Source organism: Lampetra planeri, chromosome 14, assembly GCF_965212315.1.
Source record: "Lampetra planeri chromosome 14, kcLamPlan1.2.h2, whole genome shotgun sequence".
Lineage (NCBI taxonomy): Eukaryota > Metazoa > Chordata > Hyperoartia > Petromyzontiformes > Petromyzontidae > Lampetra > Lampetra planeri.
The window spans coordinates 14,300,458-14,320,250 of NC_136120.1; the positions used below are offsets into that span (position 1 = coordinate 14,300,458).

Sequence of the window (19,793 nt, forward strand, 5' to 3'; positions counted from 1 at the left end):
GCAGCTCTCCAAACCTCTTCGGGAACTGATTTTTTTTCTATGCAAAGGCTCCCAACGCAACTCGTAGAATACAAAATGATAGCCCTCCGAAACGCTTTTGGGTTCTATCGCAGAGCGAAACGTCGGACATCGTGCTGACTAATGGGCTATCATCCCCTCGCCATCATCTCGTATTGTCGGCCTTCCACTCTATCTCCATCGCTGACCGCGCCGGCCAAGCATTTGTACAAATGTCGGCGATGCCACAAACAGTTGACACGGGCAATAAAACGCGGCGCTGTGCGCCATGTAAATGAGACGCATCGATCAAGCGCCACGTGGCGGGGAGCGCCTCGCTGGGTAACAAATCGTAGCGACTTGCTCCACCCCCTCTCCCCCCGAGAGGTCTCATCACACGCGGCCTATAGAGGGTCCCCCATCCCATGGGAGGGGGGAAGAGGCGGGGGTTTAAGCCTTTGCAAGGACTCCACAGAATCTCGTTCATCTTGTTTCGCTTTATTCTAATTATGCTCCCACCACTGTGGACTGCTGACGCCCTCCGTCTTGCCCGGCCCCAGTGGATTCGCTTCTCGCCGAGTTCGAGACGACTCTCACGTGGCTTGAACGGTGACACGACTCAAACTTTTCACGATACCCTCCTGTACCGGGGCCATCTCGGGCTCTCCCTAGCGGCTAGCAGTGGCGTGAGCAGGGATTTGCAGCGCTGCCGATTGATTTCTCCCTTGTTCTTCTAGGTCACGTGAAGCACGTTTCATTCTGGTAGGAACTACCTGGTTCCACCAGCCCACAGGCGATTATTATGTCCGTCCGTCGTGCATCCAAAAATGGGAGGGGCTGGGTGGAGAGGGGAGGGTGGGGCTGGGAAGGGTGGGGCTGGGTGGGGAGGGGCTGGTCACCTCGTGGTGCTCTTATAAAACTCAACGTTTAACCTACTCACGTCGGCTTGTGCCCGCCATCACAGTCGGGCATATTTGCGGAATACACCACGCCGCCGTTGACCCTGGCCATTGACCGAGCAACCCAACGTTCCTACCAGCTCCCTCCGCAGGAATGTGTTTAATTGACTATATTTAGTCATTTTCTGTATTTTGTTCTGCCTTACATTTGCGTGTTGGTTACACTTGAACGATGATGTCACAATGTTGACCATTTACTGTTCCCGCACCATTTGGGGTCTGGTTTGTGAGTCGTCCGCACCCTGCAGCTTGGTTGCGGTGCGATGCACCGAGACGCAGTCAAGAGATGGACACAGCACCACTCGGGTCTCTCACGAAAATTCGTTTATTTATCATCACCCGCGTTGAAAGCCCGAGTCTCAAAATGCTTTTTCAGGAGGGTCCTGCTAAGTTTTTTCAGGACGCAATGCTGCTGTTGCTGCTGCGTGCAATCCCAATGGAGGAATTCCCTATGAATGTCAGCACTGGGAAGCTTGGCGCAACACCTGTTCCAACGAATGTGTTCGCTGCTACGCCCGCGTTAGAGAAGGACCCCTGACCACATCAGCCGTGTCTCGCTGGTTGTGTTGGGAGCTTCTTCAGAAAGTGAACTAACGATAACCCCAATGATGATGATAATGACGATGACCTTTCCCAGAACTCGCAGGGTCTACTTCGCCCCTCTTCAAGCGATGCCGCCTGTGCACCCCCCTTCTCTGGCTCCTGATCCCCGCCGCCTTTCTTGGAAGGGAGACGAGGGGAGCCGCGGGGAGGGAACCGAGCAGCAGCGAGGGAGCCGTGGGGAGAGTTAGGGGTTGTGTTTGTGGTAATTTCAGTGAAAGAACGGATTTAATCGACGCCAGACGTTTCCAGACACGGAGTTCCGCGCGACGTGACGTCGAAACGTGCTCGCGAGGTCGCCATCGCACGACGCCCCCCCCCCCCGCCGGTAATTACACCCCCAACACGGTCTACTCACCAAGACCCCGCAGCTACCCGTGCCGCCCCACCCCCCCCCCCCCCAAGGAGCCGCGTCTCGTCGGCTCGTGAGGGCACGCATTCCGCTGCGTGCGGCGCCCGCGCGCTTCGTTAGGCGCCAAGCGAGAGGCGTGCTTACGTTGATTTTCCCCGACGCTGTTCGGCCAGGAGCCCGTTACGGGCGAACCGCCCGATAATAACCCCCCATGCAGGCCAGGTGTGGCTCCGAGCGCGTTGTGGTGGACGTCGCTTCCTCACGCCACAGGAGCTCCGTACCCAATACTGGACGTGGCATCGACCGGCAGCCTCCATCAATGATGAGACGACACGAGAGTTTCTTGCCACGTCCATGTCACCACCCGCAACTCATTCAACTGCCATCTCATTCGCTTCCTGCACCCACCAATCCCCCACATCACGGTCGCCAGCACCAACAACGCCGTCGGCTCGGAGTCCCAGGCACCGACGTGGGCACATTACCAGGAACCAATTCCTCCCCCTCCTCAGCGCCAAATCGAAGCTGCCGAATTTACTGCCGCACAATCGATACTGCGGATATTAAATTATTCACGCATTCTTTGGCGGCAAATACATTGCAGTTTTAATTTACTGATTATTCACGCTCGCTAGTTGGAAAAAGATTCCACAGTGGGACCAGGGCAGTCCAGAGAGAATGTTGAATGGACCTGAGGGACTCTGGGTAAAATCAGACAAACGGTGAACGACAGGTGGCAAGAAGCTTCGCTACTCGCTCCACTCATCGTCACACAAACGACACGGCATGGGACATCTTGTGCCGGGACATCTTGTGCCGGGACATCTTGTGCCGGGACATCTTGTGCCGGGCCAAAGGGGGCACACGCAAGGGCCCCGCGCATCTCACGGAGGTATCGCCGAAATGACAGCCCCCGTCTCCCATGATGCATCCTACGCGGAAGGACGGAGCAGACAGACAAGCGGAGTCCGCGGCAGTGCGGCAAAACACGCACACGCTCGTCGAGGGACGCACGGTTTAAACGGACGCACGGCTCGCTGGGCACACATCAGCGATGTAGACATTTATTGGCAGCCCGTGTCCGCAAGCAGGAAAACACCGCGGACGCTCAGAGCCGACCGCCAAGTCGAGATTCACCTCACACGAGCACGATCGTGCGGCGCCAACCGTCACGCGCGTGCATTCGGGGGGGCGGGGACGACGCGACTCTGTGGAGTTTCGTTTCGGCAGAGGAAGTGGACCGGCCCCCCGACCAGACGCGTTGTGAGAGAACGGCCCTCTACACCATGCGCACTCACGCCGGGAGCGACGGGGCCAACCGCCATCGCGCAGCAGCGGCAGCAGCAGCAACTCGGAGTCACGACCGAGCCAATCTCAACACACGAGATGCTGCTGCTGTTGCCGCTACCACTCCCCGGGTGAACCCGCGGTTTTAAACTCCCACGTTCCCCCTCCCATCTGGAATGTGGGGTCTGTGCTCCCGCCCCCCAGAAATAAAAAAGCAGATGACCCCTCCCTTTGTGCCCCCCTCCCCTATCGAGAGGCAGCTCCACGGAGTGGCTGGGGAGGCACTCGGGGTCAAGCCGAAAAGGTCGCCGACCTTGCCATCACTTTCTGCCTTTTGCCAGACTCCACAGTCACTTGTTGCACGGTCGAACCCTCGCAATATCAAATCTCTGCTCCCACTCGGGCAGTTTTACACAGAGGGTGCAAGGTGCCCCCCCCCACCCCCCCAAATTTTGTGGTGCCCCCCTCGATACGCTCGTATTTACTCAACCTCAGAATCAACGTCGACGGCAGCTCGTGGCGTTCACATCGCCAATCCGAGCCCCCCCTCCCGCCCCCGTGCCCACCCACTTCCCTCCCTTCCGTAGAGGTCTCACTGGGGCTGGGGGGACAAGGTGAGCGCCTCGAGGCGTCGGGGGCTGTAGAGCAGCACGTAGGCGATGTGCCAGTCCCCGCCGCCCGACAGCTTGAGGATCTCCTCCGAGTGCACCACGCTCACCCTGTCATCGTCACACTTCACCCACTCATCTGCCGGGCGGCACAGAGAGCACAGAACAAGTCAAAAGGTCAACATCTTTAATTTCAACCTCATTGTCACGTAATCTACACATCGTAAACTTTCAAATGACGTCTTATCCAGTGAAGTTGGTAGAGCGGCCGAGAAGTTCTGTGATCAAACGGTGCTCGTGCAGATTATCCGTTTATGATAATTAGGTAATGATTTCAGCCCCTCTGTCAAGTCACTGCTAGATGAAGGCTGCCCCTTGCTGCGTGAGGTGTAGTCAGCCCCCCATGACTGACACGGCACAGAGAGGCCCCAACCAACAGTGCATTGACAACGGGTTGCCAGATGTGGGTGTATACACCGTACGTGTGCATATGCAGTAGGGGGTGGTAGCTTGGTGGTTAGCGCATTGCACTACTAACCAGAAACAGAATATTTATCCTGGAGGAATCCAATTAGCTCCAAAGCTTTTTTTCACAGATGTCCAGTACCATGCATGCCCACACAGTAGTGATGCATGTGCATGTGCATATGCGTGTGCATGTGCGTGTATCGAGTGGGGGAGCGGTGGTGCAGTCATTCGCGCACTGAGCTGCAAACTCGTCGAGCCGAATTCAATTCCCGCTTATGGCTAGCGCCAGTGCTATTATCTAAACTGGTCCAATGCCTCCCTAGGTCGATTCAGCCGTAAATGAGTACCCAGTGCAGTGTAAAAACATCAACAATGGGGAGATAAAGGCGGCCAGGCATGGTGCTGGCCACACCACCCCCGGCGCATGCCACGTTGGCCTTCGTAGGTGCTCGGTAACAGCACTTGGCCCAACAGTGCGAGGGATCTTTGTCTTTGTGTGTATACATTGGTGCGTGTCTGCACACAGTTCATGTATGTATACATGCGTGTGCAAATGTGTACCCTCTTTCCGGCGGACCCAGGCCACGTAGTGCCCCGAGGAGCTCGAGCGACCCTGGTGGGTGAGCACGGCCGACAGCTCGTAGTACCCAGAGTTGTTGGAGCCCACGTCTGTTTGGGCAGGGAAAGGGTAAGGTGGCAGCGGGCGAGAGGGGTGGGGGTGAACATGAAAAGGTCATCAGCTCCCAGTGGTACCGGGTGTCTGAACCAATTTTAATTACAACTTACCGACGAGACGGATCAGCGGTGAAAGTGAACTCATTAATGTCTGCGTGGGCCGGCAATTAGCTGGGTCAACAATCGCGATTCGAAGGTGCTTTCGCCCGGGCCGAGGGGAACATGTGACAGGGACAGCGATAGGATTGCTGCTGCTGCCTTCACTGCGCTCAAAGGGTGGGCTACATCAGGCGTCAGTCTATCAGCAGCCCGAGCGGGAAATGTCACCGGGCACCTGAGTAGACTCTCAATGATTGATCCTGCATCCCACGAATCAATGAGTCGGCACAATTCAGGGTCATGATTTGATTTCACATTCAAATCTTTTTTTAGCCGTTGTGGCGCACAGACCCTTTCGTGGATGCGGGGTTTCCGTGAAGCTGCAGAGTTTCAATTGCAAAGCAATCAAACAATTTGTTGATTAAAATTGATTCATAAGCTCTATGATGCAAGTGTAAAAGCATACGTGGAGGTGAATTCATTACAGCGTATGCAACAAAACATTATACATTACATGCAAATGTTATCTTCCAGCTACTTGAGAAAACCGAGACGGATGAAACTGGGCCAAAGGAAGCACGCCAGGCATACCAGACAAAGGATATTCTCGTAGAGAATTGTGACCCCCAAATCACGATCACTCTCACAAATGTGTTGGGAGGATGAATAATTTGCAATCTCATTTACATACAACCCACACAAATTAATACGCAAAATACTGTTTAGCGCACAATTCAGAGCATGCCGTGTGAGCATAAACATCCACTGTAATTAATATAAACACGTTTATTTGTGGTAATGGTGAATAAGCACAAATAGCAATAACTCAACACATTCATCAATGACAGTGCCTTTACAGGAAATGGATGACAGGCGACATGTCGAGCAATGGCCCTTCTGCACGCTATGCCTCACTGTAATCAATGCAGCGTTACTCCCCTGGTGCTAAGCCTCCCTTGTGGCGTAACCAACCAATGGCATGAATGAAGAGCCGAGTGATCTCTCACCGTCAGGGAATGAGTAGGGCTCCAGTTTCACTTTGTTGTCCGTTTCCTTGGACACGGCGCCCTTGGCCTGCCCGGGAGAGGTCACACAAAAGGTCATTTGCCACCCATCGGTGGTTGGAGCATCCATCGGTGAGATATTGTTTTGAACCCCGGGGTCAGAAAACTTGATATTATTTGGACTCCAGGATATAAATACGAGGGTTATCTTTACGGTTAGGTCCAGGGGTTCAAATGTTGTTTGGGGAGTTCAAGTAAGATAGAGTACTCTGAATCCCAGTGCTCACCTGCTGCTGTTGCTGCTGCTCTACCTTGCGGTCCTCCATCTCCTTGAAGAGGACCCGCACAGGCATCATCTTCTCCTGCAGCGACGCCGTGCAGAGCTCAAATACGTCCAATATCAGCGGGAACTTCACGTCCTGCACATGCACGTATGCTCACACACGCACGCACGTACACTCGCACACACTTACGTATGCGCGCGCGCACACATATACGCGCAGGCAGACGCATGCACAACACAGGCAGACGTGCACACACCACAGACGTACACACTTGAGCGTGGACACAGATGCGCGAGATTTATTTCTGTTGTGATCAGGCATACCCAGGTATGATCAGGTGTGTTCAGGTGTGAACAAGACTTGCCTTCAGGATTTTGGCATTGACGGACTCCTTCTCCTTGTAGAAAAAGCGGACCATCTGCACGGTGAGGTAGGCTGGAAGGCGGTTGACTTTTGACTGCGACGTCGCACACACGCACACACACACGACACGTGGATGGTCTGACTGCCATGAGAAAGTGACAGAAACAGTTTTAATCCCAAGTCACGTGTGCGCCACTGCATTCAAGCGCCTTGTCGGCAAATTGTGCGATGGTACCCACAGATTTAATGTACAGTGCGTCTCTGTTCAGCGTGGCCGACCGCTTCGTAATTTCTTCTTGGAGACGCTAAAACAAAGACAAAAGCATAAGTCAAGCAGGCGGCTCTAAGCAGCGTGGGCAAGTGCTCCTGATGGAGGACTCTCCCCACACCACCTAACAGTGGCTGTCATATTCTTTGGTTCTTTCGGTAAAGAAAAACAATAATGAAAAATAAAGTTAATTAAAAGTTCTACAAATAAAATAAAAATAATAAAAACACTAATGTAGACTGTAGCTTGGTTCTTAATCGGAGTGAGTGTACTGGCAGTCTATAATGTAGACTGTAGCCTGGTTCTTAATCGGAGTGTACTGGCAGTCTATAATGTAGACTGTAGCCTGGTTCTTAAACGGAGTGTACTGGCAGTCTATAATGTAGACTGTAGCCTGGTTCTTAATCGGAGTGTACTGGCAGTCTATAATGTAGACTGTAGCCTGGTTATTAATCTGGGTGAGCGTACTGGCAGTCTATAATGTAGACTGTAGCCTGGTTATTAATCTGGGTGGCCGTACTGGCAGTCTATAATGTAGACTTATTGTTGGTTCTTTCATTTAAAAAAAACACGACTTTTCCATCGCAACACAAGCGGTCGTCATCAGGAAAACATTATAGACTATATAGACGACTAGTACACTCACCAAACTTAATAACCAGGCTACATTCTACATTATAGATTGCCAGTACACTCACTCCAATTAAGAACCAAGCTACAGTCCTACATTAGTGTATTTTTTAAAATATTTGTTTTATTTTTAATCACTTTCATATTATTCTATCTACATGACTTTACCGAAAGAACCAAAGAATATGACTTCGTTCAGTCAGGCAAGTTTAAAGTCAAAAGTGGCTGTCATGATGGCAGATATTGTTTGTTGTTTTTATTTGTTGACGCAGGCGAGAAACATTCAGGTGTGAGCTGTTCACAAGAACGACCCGCGGAGGAGCTTGGCGAGGGGAAAAAAGGAAATTTCAGAAAATGATGTCACGGAACTGCTCTCAAGTCACATGAATGGCTGTTATTCACATTTAGTGCTGACCTTGGGAAGAGCATTCATCGCATGGCAATAGAGCGGTGAAATCATGACGTGCACAGAGCTAGAATTTGATGTTGATTGGATGGTCATGTCTATGCGCCGCTTCTCGGTGGCAGCCCCAACAGTCTGGAACGATATCCCTCTGCACATTCGCAGCATCACCTCAATCGCCTCCTTCAAGAGAAACTTAAAAACTCACCTCTACAATCATGCTTTCGAGCGACTCTGAGCTTGGCTCCGCGCCTCTGAGTTGCGCCACTACGTCTGCAAATTTGCGCGCGTTACAAATTGAACTATTATTATTAGAACGATTGTGGCACCGTGACACCGCGAGAGATGCCGACCGATTGGGGAGTCCTTCATCCAGCAGTGGGTAGATCACTGCAACGATATCTGCACACTGTTGAGATCATAAACGCAATTTAAAGCTTTCGTGACTGCAGGGATTCATATTCTTGGTTCTTTCGGTAAAGTCACGTAGAAGGGAAATAATAAAATAATACAAATAAAACAATATTGCTTTTTTTTTACCCTTCTACGTGACTTTCCTGAAAGATTTCGATTTCAAGCTTTCGTGACTGCAGGGATTCATCTTCCCGAAAGAACCAAGAATATCATAAACTCACTTAACTTTAGAACGTGGTCTAATAATAGGCGGCTGGATCCCGGACTGGAACCTTGGATCTTAGCGGGTGCTGGCAAGGGTGTCTGACAGGGTATCAGTCCCCTCAGCAGTCTGTCTCGGCTCGTGTCTGCACGCTTACACGTGTGCGCCGGTGCGTGTGCAAGACGTACCCCCCGGAGCCCTGTGCTCAGGTATTTCACGTCCTGGTTGATGAAGCAGCTGAGCTGCATCTGCGTCTCCCGTCCCTTGGTGACCTCCTCCTCCTCCGACTCGGCGCACTTCATCCTGGTCGGCGCGGCGCGTGTTAAGGAGTACACCGCTGGTATCTGGCGTTTCCGCTCGTACACATCCACCCCCAAGAGCCTCCACCACCAGCATGCTAATCAGAAAGTACTGCACAGTCAACATGACCCAAACCAAAACCACACCTGGTTTTCCGACGGGCACGTTTTAAATAAGCACACAAGCCGATCTATTCAGAGAAGCTCCACTAAAAAGCCGTGCCCATGTAAACACGCTGGCGCACTAGTGCAGACAGACACGCGCATCAGCCATGCCTATGCACTTGCGAGTTCAAGCGTGAATCACGCTCTTACACAACGTTACGTTTCATGGTGTACAATCACGCTTTTTTCCCAATATTTGGTGCTGGTCCTACCTGAAAAAAAATGTACAAAGATCTGGGACACCGATATCGGTGAGTTCCAAAGCGATTGGTTGAGGAGATATGTAGTAACATGTGACCTACTCGCTACTCATTTATATGCCTGGGACATCCCAAACTTCCTGTCCTCTATTCCAAAGGGCCAAAGTCCCAAACATGCCCCCACTATGCATAGTGTTCATTGAAGGCTTAAGCACAGTATTGTTTTCACTTCGTGCTTGTGCGCCACTGCTAACGCAGGCTCCTTGTATTTGTCTCACGGGGTCCTGGGAACCCCCCGGCGAGGCGAAAGACGCTCACAGGGAGCCCCCCCTGTGAGCACGACGCCTCCGCTCGGTCAGGATACTCGGTCTCAAACTCGATTCCAAAGTACTCGTCGATGAAGTTCTTCCTGGAGGCCGCGCCCTCCGCTCCTTCCTCCTGCAACACAGAGCAGCATGCACGCAAGGTCTACGAGACGCCCACGCCACATGTGTCCACCGTAAACTCGCGCGTGAACACACAAGCGGGCACAGCCCCATCCTTCGGTCCGTCTGTCTATCAGTTGATACGTTCATCTGATAGTCGGACTGGAATCTGGTCCATCCCCATCCCGTCTGTCAAAAAGTCAGTCTGTCCATCAATCCACTGGAAAGTCCCATCCATCTGTCAGTCTGTCACTCCGTCCATCGTTCTGTCACTCCATCCGTCAGCACACGCGAGAGCGGTGGAGATGGAGGTGCTGCACTGCACGTACCTCAGCACTCGGCGAGTTCTGCAGCGGCGGTAGCTTTTGCTGCAGCATGCGCATGATCTGCACCCAGCACTCGTTGGCGTCCTGCCCAGGAACATGCGATGGGGCACGATGACGGGAGACGCGGGCGCACAAGCGCTACGTGAATTTATGGAACGACCCCACCTTCCTGCTAGTGATTCGATTGTCAGCACCGATTAAGATTCCGCACCTCCGATTAGTACAGCTGGCTATGTACTGTACCAAACAAGTTTAATATACATATAAGTCAGGTGGATGTGTTCACAGCGCAGTGTGTGAACCACTGCACCACCGCTCCCCTGTGACTCAACAAAAGAATAAGTTACTGCCTTCAACCATAAACATACGTAGTAGGCTAATATTTCAATATTTCATGCCATGGCCCTTGAAAATTGACACGTAGTGACACGTTGTTACGGCCCAAGTGCGTCGTGGCTGCCAGCCCGCACCTGCTGTAGGTACTGCCCGTGTTCTCCTTTCTCGGCGAACTGTGGGAAGGCCATGTGCAGCAGCTGCAGCAAGATGACAGGGGGGATGCTCGCGGAAGTGCGGTCCATCGCCACAAACAGGTCGCGGATTCCTGCAAGCCAGCAGCACTCCGTCAGGTCACAAGCAAGTGCCTCCTGAACAAGAGTCTTGAGACTGGGTGGGGCTTTGCCGGACTCACGAGTGACATCGCAGCAGCAGCAGCGCCGCACCGCTGTGTCTCGTCACAAACGATGCTGGAATTGATAATCGATTACAAAAGTCATGGAATTGATCAAACAAATCCGGTCTGATTTTAGTAACGAGTGGACCGATTGGTGCATCTGTCAAGTCATCTCAGGCAGTTAACCCATATAACACCTGAGTATGTCCTGTGACCTCTTGTCAGCGAGCCTGAGCCACTTCATCTGGCCTCGATGTGCAACTCGCCTGGCACATGTGTAGTGTCTTCAAAAATTACTCACACCGACACGTTGTAACAAGTCACCTGCTCACACTTTATTCAGCTATTCTTGCACCAGTTGTAGGTACTCCTATAACTATCTATACGGTCACTTGTGTTTAACTTCTCCCCACTCTTATCTACCTTCCACCTCACTTATCCTGCACTCCGCAGCTCTGCTCTCAGCGACTCCACACACAGCGTCTCCGCACACAGCGTCTCTACAACTCTACCGCTGCCCTCACCTACGCTCCCTCAGACCCGCTCAGCCGTCTGTCCCGGGCGGAGAGATCAGCCACCACCCACCTGGCGACGGCGGGAGGGTTGAGTTTGCGTTGACGGCTGGAGCGGCAGCGCCGAGATGTCTTCACACTCGGTCCCCGGCAACAACTCCCCCTCCGCTCCCGCACACGCCCTTATATCGCTCCGCTAATTATCCGAGACCTCTCGTGCGTCTCTAAGCTCTCGCCAGGCCGGGGCCTGTTGGCCCATCAATCAACCCTCATCTCCCGTCTCCCTGGCAACACCTCCGTTCTCAACGTGCACAACCGGTCGACCCCGTTTGCACCTGCTTCAAGCCCCTTAACAACTAGCGGTTTGTCCGTGCAACCCTCGTGTTGCACACGCGCACCTGTTTGTCCTCAGTTGCCCTCGATTAACTGTACGCACTGCGTATTTCACTCCTCTACACATGCGCTGTGATAACATCGCCGTCACTTAGTGGCAAATGGCGACTGCTGTTGCTGTTGTTGCATTGTGTGGGAGTATGTAAGAGCATGTGTGAGTGTGAGAACACTTTCCTACACACGCACAGGGCTGGACTATTCTTAGGCCTCTTGATAAGTGTGGTAAACCGACAACAGATTTCTTATAGATTGTTTTGCATATGATTATGCATGACACGCAATTATACACAACAATTAAAAACCGTAACGGCAGGTGACGCGGGTACATGATGTTGCGGGGGGCTGTGGCGGGTACCTGCTGTGATGGACTGAGCTAGCATGACAATGCCCCCTGAGTGCATGTTGTCCGAGTACCTGTGGGGCACACGACATCGTCAGTCAGCCCTCCACTCGCAAACCGGCAGCGACAAACCCCTACCATTCCACTCGTCTCATCGCTTGTCTCTATGCATCCTATTTATTAAGTCCATGGATCCTATCTAAGTCTACGAATGCTGTTTTGAATTGCAGACTTCAAACCAGACACACAAGCGCACGTCCAGACTTGTAATGGGAGATTAGACGTTGGAGCAAATTTGAGAAAAGCTCAGCGGTGTCCAACACTCTGACATCTCACGAGAGAATGAATGAATGCGTGCACACTCACACCTCATGCGTTAATGCAGCTACAGCCATCACTGTTTGGTTAGAGGGATAAGAATATAAGCCTTACATCATGCCACAGCAACTTTTACAGAATGTTCTGTTCATAAGGTATTTGAGCGCGTGTAGTGTTGGTGTTTGGATGTGTCATTATATTTATATGTGCATATATGTTGTGTGTCATATCTGCGTGCAAGGACAGAGTATTGGTTGTGTATATGGGTCATGTTTATGTGTAAAGTGTTCATGTCCGTACATGCATACAAATAATTTGTATGTGTGTGTATGCGGTTAATATCAGTGACGAATATCTGAACCAGTCTTTGACATTGACTAGGTTAACTCAGCATTAACTCGGGTACCTGGAGTGGTGTGTATACATCAATTCTGGGGAGATAGAAGCAGCCAGACTTGGGACTAGGCACCCCACCCACTCCAGTGCCATTCTGAACTTAATAGTCGCTTGCTAATAGCACTTGCCCCAAGGGTCCTGTGGAGGCTATATAGAGGATCTTGATCTGAGTGTATGATGTGCGTATGTGTGTATAATGGGATGTGGTGGTGTAGTGGTAAGCGTACTATGCTATGAACCCAGTGACCCGAGTTCAATTCTTGCTCAGCCAACATTGGTGACGAATATTTGAACCAGTCCTGGGCCTCCCCTAGGTCGTCTCAGCCTGAAATGAGTACTTGGGGTGATGTGTAAACATGGCCCAGGGAGAAAAAAGTGGCCGAGCGTGGTGCTGGCCACCCACCCCCTCGTGTGCCATGTTGGCGTTCACAGGTGCTCTCTAACAGCGCTTGTCCTCACAGTCTGTTAAAGCTATACAAGGGATCTTTCTCATTGTACGTGTGTATGTGTGTATCTGTATCTATGCATATGTGCAGGTATATTGTGACTGGTGGGCAGGTGGCATTTGTGTGTGGAGAATGAGTACATGTATAACTGTATTTATATGTGTGTGGGTGTGTGTGTGTCTATGTGTGTGTGTATGTGTGTGTATGTGTGTGTGTGTATGTGTGTGTGTGTGTATTGAGACAAGTTGGCCCAGCAAGAGCAGCTGGCGGTGGCGCTACCGTAGCAGGGCGTCACGCAGCTCTGGGACGCTGCGCAAGCACTGCACCGTGGCGTTCATGTAGCACGTGTTCCCCAGGTTCGTGAGGCCAGGTGGCAGCTCCAGCTGCAATCGCACACGCCGATGTGCACCACACGCACGCGTGACCACAACTGGGGTTGGTAATTGAATTTTATCAGAGCGTTGTCCATAATGGCGTTCAGAAAAAAAATATTACCAAAAAATACATTGACAATTTGTTTATCAACCTTCACCAACCTCCAACTTTCAATGTGGTGAAATATGGTACAACGAGCCAAGCTATAAGCCATCTGTGGTGAGGCCTTCATTCCAAATTTGACTGACAAAAGAGGACTGCATTTTTCAACACGTATTCCATATCTTCACTGGAACGCACCATGCGGTTTGAACGGCAACGCATGCCAATCGGTTCAAATAGCTACCAAACTTCAACCTGATTCCATCATTGTTTCCGTGACTTTCGGAGTCAATTATTAATTCCATAAACAATTATCCAAAACTCTATTATCATTTCACAACAATGCTCGGTGTACCGTGCAGTTTATATTGATACGGTGTTTAAACGGTGTTTAAACGCATTCGTTTATTGCAGCGCCTATTGGAAACCATGGGCGTGTGCATCACAGGGAGAAATAGGCATGTAGTGTACCATGAACACATGTACAGATGTATCTACTGTGGTTGGACGCGCTTGACATGTCTCTACGTGCTCTGCTGCATAACCATACAAACGGAAGCACCAAATACACGCCGTCTTACCCACCACAACCCCCACACAACCCAATGCAACGCTACCAATTTAGTGCAATTTTGAGAATAAAAAATAAACTTTATATCAACACAAAGTACATTCATAGAGAAATCAACTGACACCACTTCTCTCGGTACAACAGATTACGCATTACATGAGTAACAAGCATGTTAGTGTTCATAAGTTAATGTTTCAAGAACTGTAAGACCTAAGGCACTCAGATTGTGTTTGTGTGTACTAAAATACCCAGCAAGATCTGCTATTTTATTTTCTACCAACACCATAAGAGGTTGGGTAAATGGCTGCGTAGATTCCATAAGCAATGACCCAAGTTGCACTGGTTTAAGGAAAATATATATTCTGCTCCATTATAAATTGATTGCGTGTGCGAAGAAATGACATGTTATACTACACTCTGACCTGGGTTCAAATCTTCCACGGAACACCCTGGTGCACAGAAAATAATCCCAGCAGCTACCTTCCCACCTGACTCAAGCCCAGGCTGCTATGGCCCAGCCACGTCTGGACACGACTACGATAAAACAGCCTGCCCCGACAAGGCGACCAAAATGTTTCAAATGTCACGCGCGCATATGTGTCAATGCATACGGCTCGGGAGTGTGGAATCCTGTGGAGTGTTCCGAGGGAACGGTGTCACGCGAGTGGACAAGGAAGAAGAACCACGCATATGCACAAAGTCTGCAGCGATTTCCAACATGCGTTTGCCCTCGGAAAAATAATTATCAATAATAACGATAGGATCCAAGCCACGTGATGAAATATGTCACATGTCATCGGGAGGGACGATGAAGGTATGATGTATGACATCATTACCTAGGTCAACAAGGCTTAACCTTGTAGCACTGGCTTTAATCATTAAAGTTTATGCAACGCTTTCATCAATCTGGCTGGTTTTATATGAGGTAAATCACTAATAGCAACAACACTTTACACTAAAAACGTGTAAAAAATTGGACCATATTTACCCTAACCACCCCCACCCCCCAATCCTGCATGTGCAATATAAACAGGGCCAAGTCGATGACACGTCTGTAGCCTGGGAGATCCACTCAAGGGATGCATCGTACAAAATTAGACCTTATACTGTGTGGACCAGAGTTAGTCTGAAATAAATTAAGTAGCTCTGTGATGTCCTCTTCTGGGGGTCATTCTCTAACACGGAGGGATGCATTGCTCTACGACATATCTGGATAATTATTTGTCCCATGACATTATACCAATCACACAATCGGGATACAATTGTTGGCATATATAAAAAAAAATATATACATCTATAATTCCACACGTCAACATTTTTGCCAGCTCAAGGTAGGGGGAAGGGCAGCAGCGCCCTGGACACTCACAGCTGAGGCAAGCTGTTCCTCGGACATGTCCTCCATGAACACGGGCTTTTCAATCGGCTCCGTGGGCAGCGCCTCGGCTGTGCCCATCAGCAGCAGTGTGATGCCCTGCCAGGCGCGGCGCGTGCAATACACATGGCAAACACGGCACAGGCACAATTACACGTGCAAAAGAGCCCCCTTGTAGCCTTTAAAATACAGAACAAGAACATATTTAGACTGGCACGGGGATGGTGTGGCCAGAACCACACCCATCCTAGTGCTCATGTTTATGCACAGGCTGAGTTTACCTAGGGGTGGTCCAGAAATGGTTCAGATAATCGCTACTGATGTTGTCCACTGCCAGGAATCGAACTCAGATTACAGGGTTCTTAGCAGTGTACTAACCATTGTAACATAGCTCCACACGTACAACACACACACGAGACACATACGCGAGACCCTCTGTTGTATTCAACCCTGACATACGAAGAATTCCTGCAGGACAATAATGATCAGAGATGGAAATGTGCTATTGCACATCCTGTGAACAGCAAGAAAATATTTTGAGAGTGTCACAACGAGAGATTGATGAAATAGCTACACAATACATGGTAAAATTAAGATGGAAACTAGCATATTGGACACGTAGCTATCAGTGTGATATAAAACATTTGGAGAAACGTTTCTTGTTTTGTAAAGTGGAAGGAAAACGGAAGAGGTAGAGACTAAGATGGATGGAGGGTATCGTGATTGTAACCAAGAGGACAGCACAGCAGTGTTCTAGCAAAGTTCAAAATCACGCAGTGGAGTTTCTTTCGTCACTAGGGTTACGGAAACTGTAATGAGTAGAGCGACAAATAGTAATAAAAACCAACATACAACAAGGTGTGCATACTCACATCTTTTAATTTGAAGTTTCCCCAGTCGTCATCCTGCAATAGAGACCGTGCAGTGGAATTAGACCGTTAAAATTCACATGTGCTAACACAGATGTACCCAGTATGTGCGCCAGGTTGGTGTTATGTGAAAGCGCTGTACTGTGGAGAAACGTAGTTTTATTTTATCTGTTGACTTTTATGATTGTTTTTATGAACAGACCGAGATATTCTGCACCATGCTTTGTGTCCATTTCAGGTGTCTATTGCAATATACCGTCGTCATGGTCTCTTGCCTGTGCAGTGTTGGTTTTTTAAGCAGTAAGCCATTTGCTACTGCCCATGTAATGATTCAGTTTCATCGAGGTGCTTAAATAAAATGTAAAAAATAAGGGACATGATTCTATTCAACTCCATTTTATTTGTTTCTACAGTCTCAAACACGTTATTATTTTTGTGTCAATTGTACAGTTGTATCCAATCCATCAGCATATTATTTACATGGAATTGCAGAAATCCTAAGGACTTGATTCTCACACGGATCATCCAATACATGCATCATGACCAACATAATCGATTTTAATGGATGAATTAACAGATCATTACATCCACTGGCAGAGCCAGTGGGGGGGGGATTGGCACGTGCCCCCCCAATGATCCGATCGAAATCCCTAATTTCGATCGGATCGTCAGGGTTTATTAGTAATAAATCGTCATTTTGCGACCCCCACTGCCACTGTGTAGCATATTATTATGTGCCTGGGACTCTATGAGATTATAGGACAATAGTCTGAGTACATGATTGGCAATAAGTAATGGCAAAGCAGTTATAAGTGACTCAGAATTGTGCATAGTTGCGTATACAGTACACGACTTCCCTGAAGGCATCATACCTTCAGCGAGCGCGATGCCGATCACACAACGCGGTTCGAATTCGATCCTCGATTGATGGCTGCGCCATCGCCGCACACGCGTCAAATAAAAAGCAAGGGACAAGTCCTTAATTATTAACAACTCCTATCATTTTTCATTTCTGGAGGGGTTATCCCCCCGACCTGAAAATCTTGGCTCCACCATTGATTCCATCTTTCTTTTACACACATCCAGTGCTTTCTCTTCCCAGTGCCACCGAGCTACCACCCCAAGCTGCTCCTGGCTACCCTCTCACCTTCAGTGTGGCGCCCTTGAGCATCACCTTCTGGCGATCTGGGTGCACACCCGTTAGCGCAAAGAGCTGCGCCTTAAAGACGATGGGAACCTCGTCCGTGTTCAACTCCACATCGTCGTACTTCTCCTTGCCCCACTTCACCTTCACTACTCGTGTCGCAACCAAACAACCAAACAACCACACAACCACACATCACATCACATCCCGCGCACCACGCACCACACGTACGAGCACGTTACGTCGCCGCACGTCATGAACCGCAAATCATGAAGCACACAGTCGCACAACACTTCACACGTAGAAATCTCGAAAACTCTGAGCCAGATTCTCTTCATAGGAAACCTCTGACTCTCGCAAATTATCGCTTTGTTCGTGACAGAGACAATGGCTTATTGGCCAAAAAAAGCTTTTAAAACTTGCTAACAGCATGTGAACCAAGTTCTCTCCAGTCTGATGTTATCACGAAAGTGGCGACGACTGTCGCCGCAAATTTGTTTAAATCCAAACTCAGACCAATTTAGTTACACAGGCCATCCTTGGGAGCCAGCTGATGGAACATTAAGGCATGGCGCTCTCCAAGTTACAGGTTATGGTTTGGAGTTTGAGTTTAGGTTAATACCTAAACTCAGGGATTAAGGGTTCAGGGTTGGGGTTTAGGGTTATGGATTAGACAGGGATCATGGTTTAAGATTAGGTGCCTCAGGTGGCTCAGTGGTGGAGAGTGATTCACAATCGGAAGACGAAGACTGCGAGATCATATCCAAGTTGTGGATAACTCAGCTCATCATCCCCCAGGGCTCAATACAACGAGTACCACTTGTTTGTCCTATAGCTGTACTCGCTCCCGTCACAGCAATGCATGGTTTCCACCACTGGCTCAGCGGTGTAAACAGAAGAGGAGCACCTCCTCAATGACCATTTGCGCAGGGAATCACACTGACGATGATGGCCTGCGGTGTGGGACAGCAGCACATGGCACTGCTTTCACCACGGATCTGCGGGTGCAGTTCTCTGGGCCTCTCTCCACAGCCGCAGCGCGACCCCTCCCGGCCTGTGACTCAGCAAACGGCGCCGCGAGGCCGCGCGCCCACCGCTTACGGCGATAGAGAACTTCTCTCACTTGGACATCTCCCCCTGAATTATCACATCTTCCGCAACAACTATATCCCACTTTAGCAACCACCTCATGCGTATCTCTCTCCCGGAACATTTACAATTTCAAGCTCTCTTGCTTTGAACTTGTTCGCATCTCCCACCTAACTATTTCTCATCCCCAATATCTCACGCATCAACATCTCCCCGTCTGCAAAGATCTCCCAAAACTCGTACCTCCCGTGTAACTCCCACATCAACCATCTCCCATCTCTAACATCTCCAACGTCCCATGTTTAACCATTCATACGGTGAACCTGTCGCGTGAACATGTCCCACATCAAATATCTCCCCCATGGAACGTCCCTCGTCCACAACGTCCTCGCACAAACCTCCCCACATCGAGATTCTCATAAAACGTCTCGAAATGACCCCCCTGTCCTCTGACTCAAGAGCCCAATGGCTCACAGCGCTTCACCAAATACATGAAACGGAAACTTGTTCGGAGGCAACCGCCACGAATCCAAACGTGGAGCCATTACAATTTTTACTCAGTCATTCGTAAACAGAGTGCAATTATAACTTTAATAATGCTGCTGCAAATGTAATTACAATCGACCACTGGTTTAGCCAAATATACAACTTGTTCATATGAGCACATTTAATAAAATTGCAGACAATTCACAGCAATAATTTTAATGTTAAAAGCCCAACGGCCTAGTGCCGCCGACCCCGGCCTTGCCTAAAACGGTTGCCTGTAACCCAGCCCAGATCCCGGCGGGGCTTCTAGTCAAGACCGGACACCCTCTAAGATCCCACTGCTCCGAGGCTCTGGAACCACGGGCCACCCCGGATCGTCTCTATGAATATCGTATCGCCACGTGGGACCCTAGAGGGGTCTCGGAGACCCCGCAAACGCCCCGGGGACCCCGTCTGAGAGCCCCGCGGGGCGCGCACCTGAATAAGACGGCATCGCCACGCGAGACGGAGATCGACACTCGCCGCGAATCGGCGCTCGGCAGCGAGGGCTGATTGGCAGATCCGTGTCGATGCCTCGGAGATCGACTACTCAGCCTGGGCTAACGGGCTCAGAGGAGGCGTGGCCGGAGAATGGCTCAGAGGAGACGTGGGCAGAGAATGGCTCACAGAGGAGACGTGGGCA

The 19,793-nt window shown here is 50.1% G+C and overlaps 1 protein-coding gene across 2 annotated transcripts; it reads right to left on the bottom strand.

The window, feature by feature from the left end:
• Positions 1-2,936: 2,936 nt before the first annotated feature.
• Positions 2,937-19,710, bottom strand: USP14 (ubiquitin specific peptidase 14). Of its 2 annotated transcripts, none has more exons than XM_078600676.1 (16): positions 19,589-19,710; positions 17,540-17,685; positions 16,396-16,428; positions 15,518-15,622; positions 13,383-13,486; positions 11,959-12,017; positions 10,499-10,629; positions 10,032-10,112; positions 9,642-9,715; positions 8,802-8,916; positions 6,936-7,001; positions 6,698-6,790; positions 6,337-6,468; positions 6,053-6,119; positions 4,833-4,940; positions 2,937-3,942 (listed from the first exon to the last, which is right to left on the bottom strand). In XM_078600676.1, exons 1-16 carry the CDS (start codon positions 19,602-19,604, stop codon positions 3,788-3,790), a joined length of 1,485 nt encoding a protein of 494 aa, XP_078456802.1. In that variant the 5' UTR covers positions 19,605-19,710; the 3' UTR covers positions 2,937-3,787. The 2 variants fall into 2 exon arrangements, with proteins under 2 accessions (XP_078456802.1, XP_078456803.1); XM_078600677.1 differs by lacking the exon at positions 19,589-19,710 and adding an exon at positions 19,374-19,548.
• Positions 19,711-19,793: the final 83 nt, after the last annotated feature.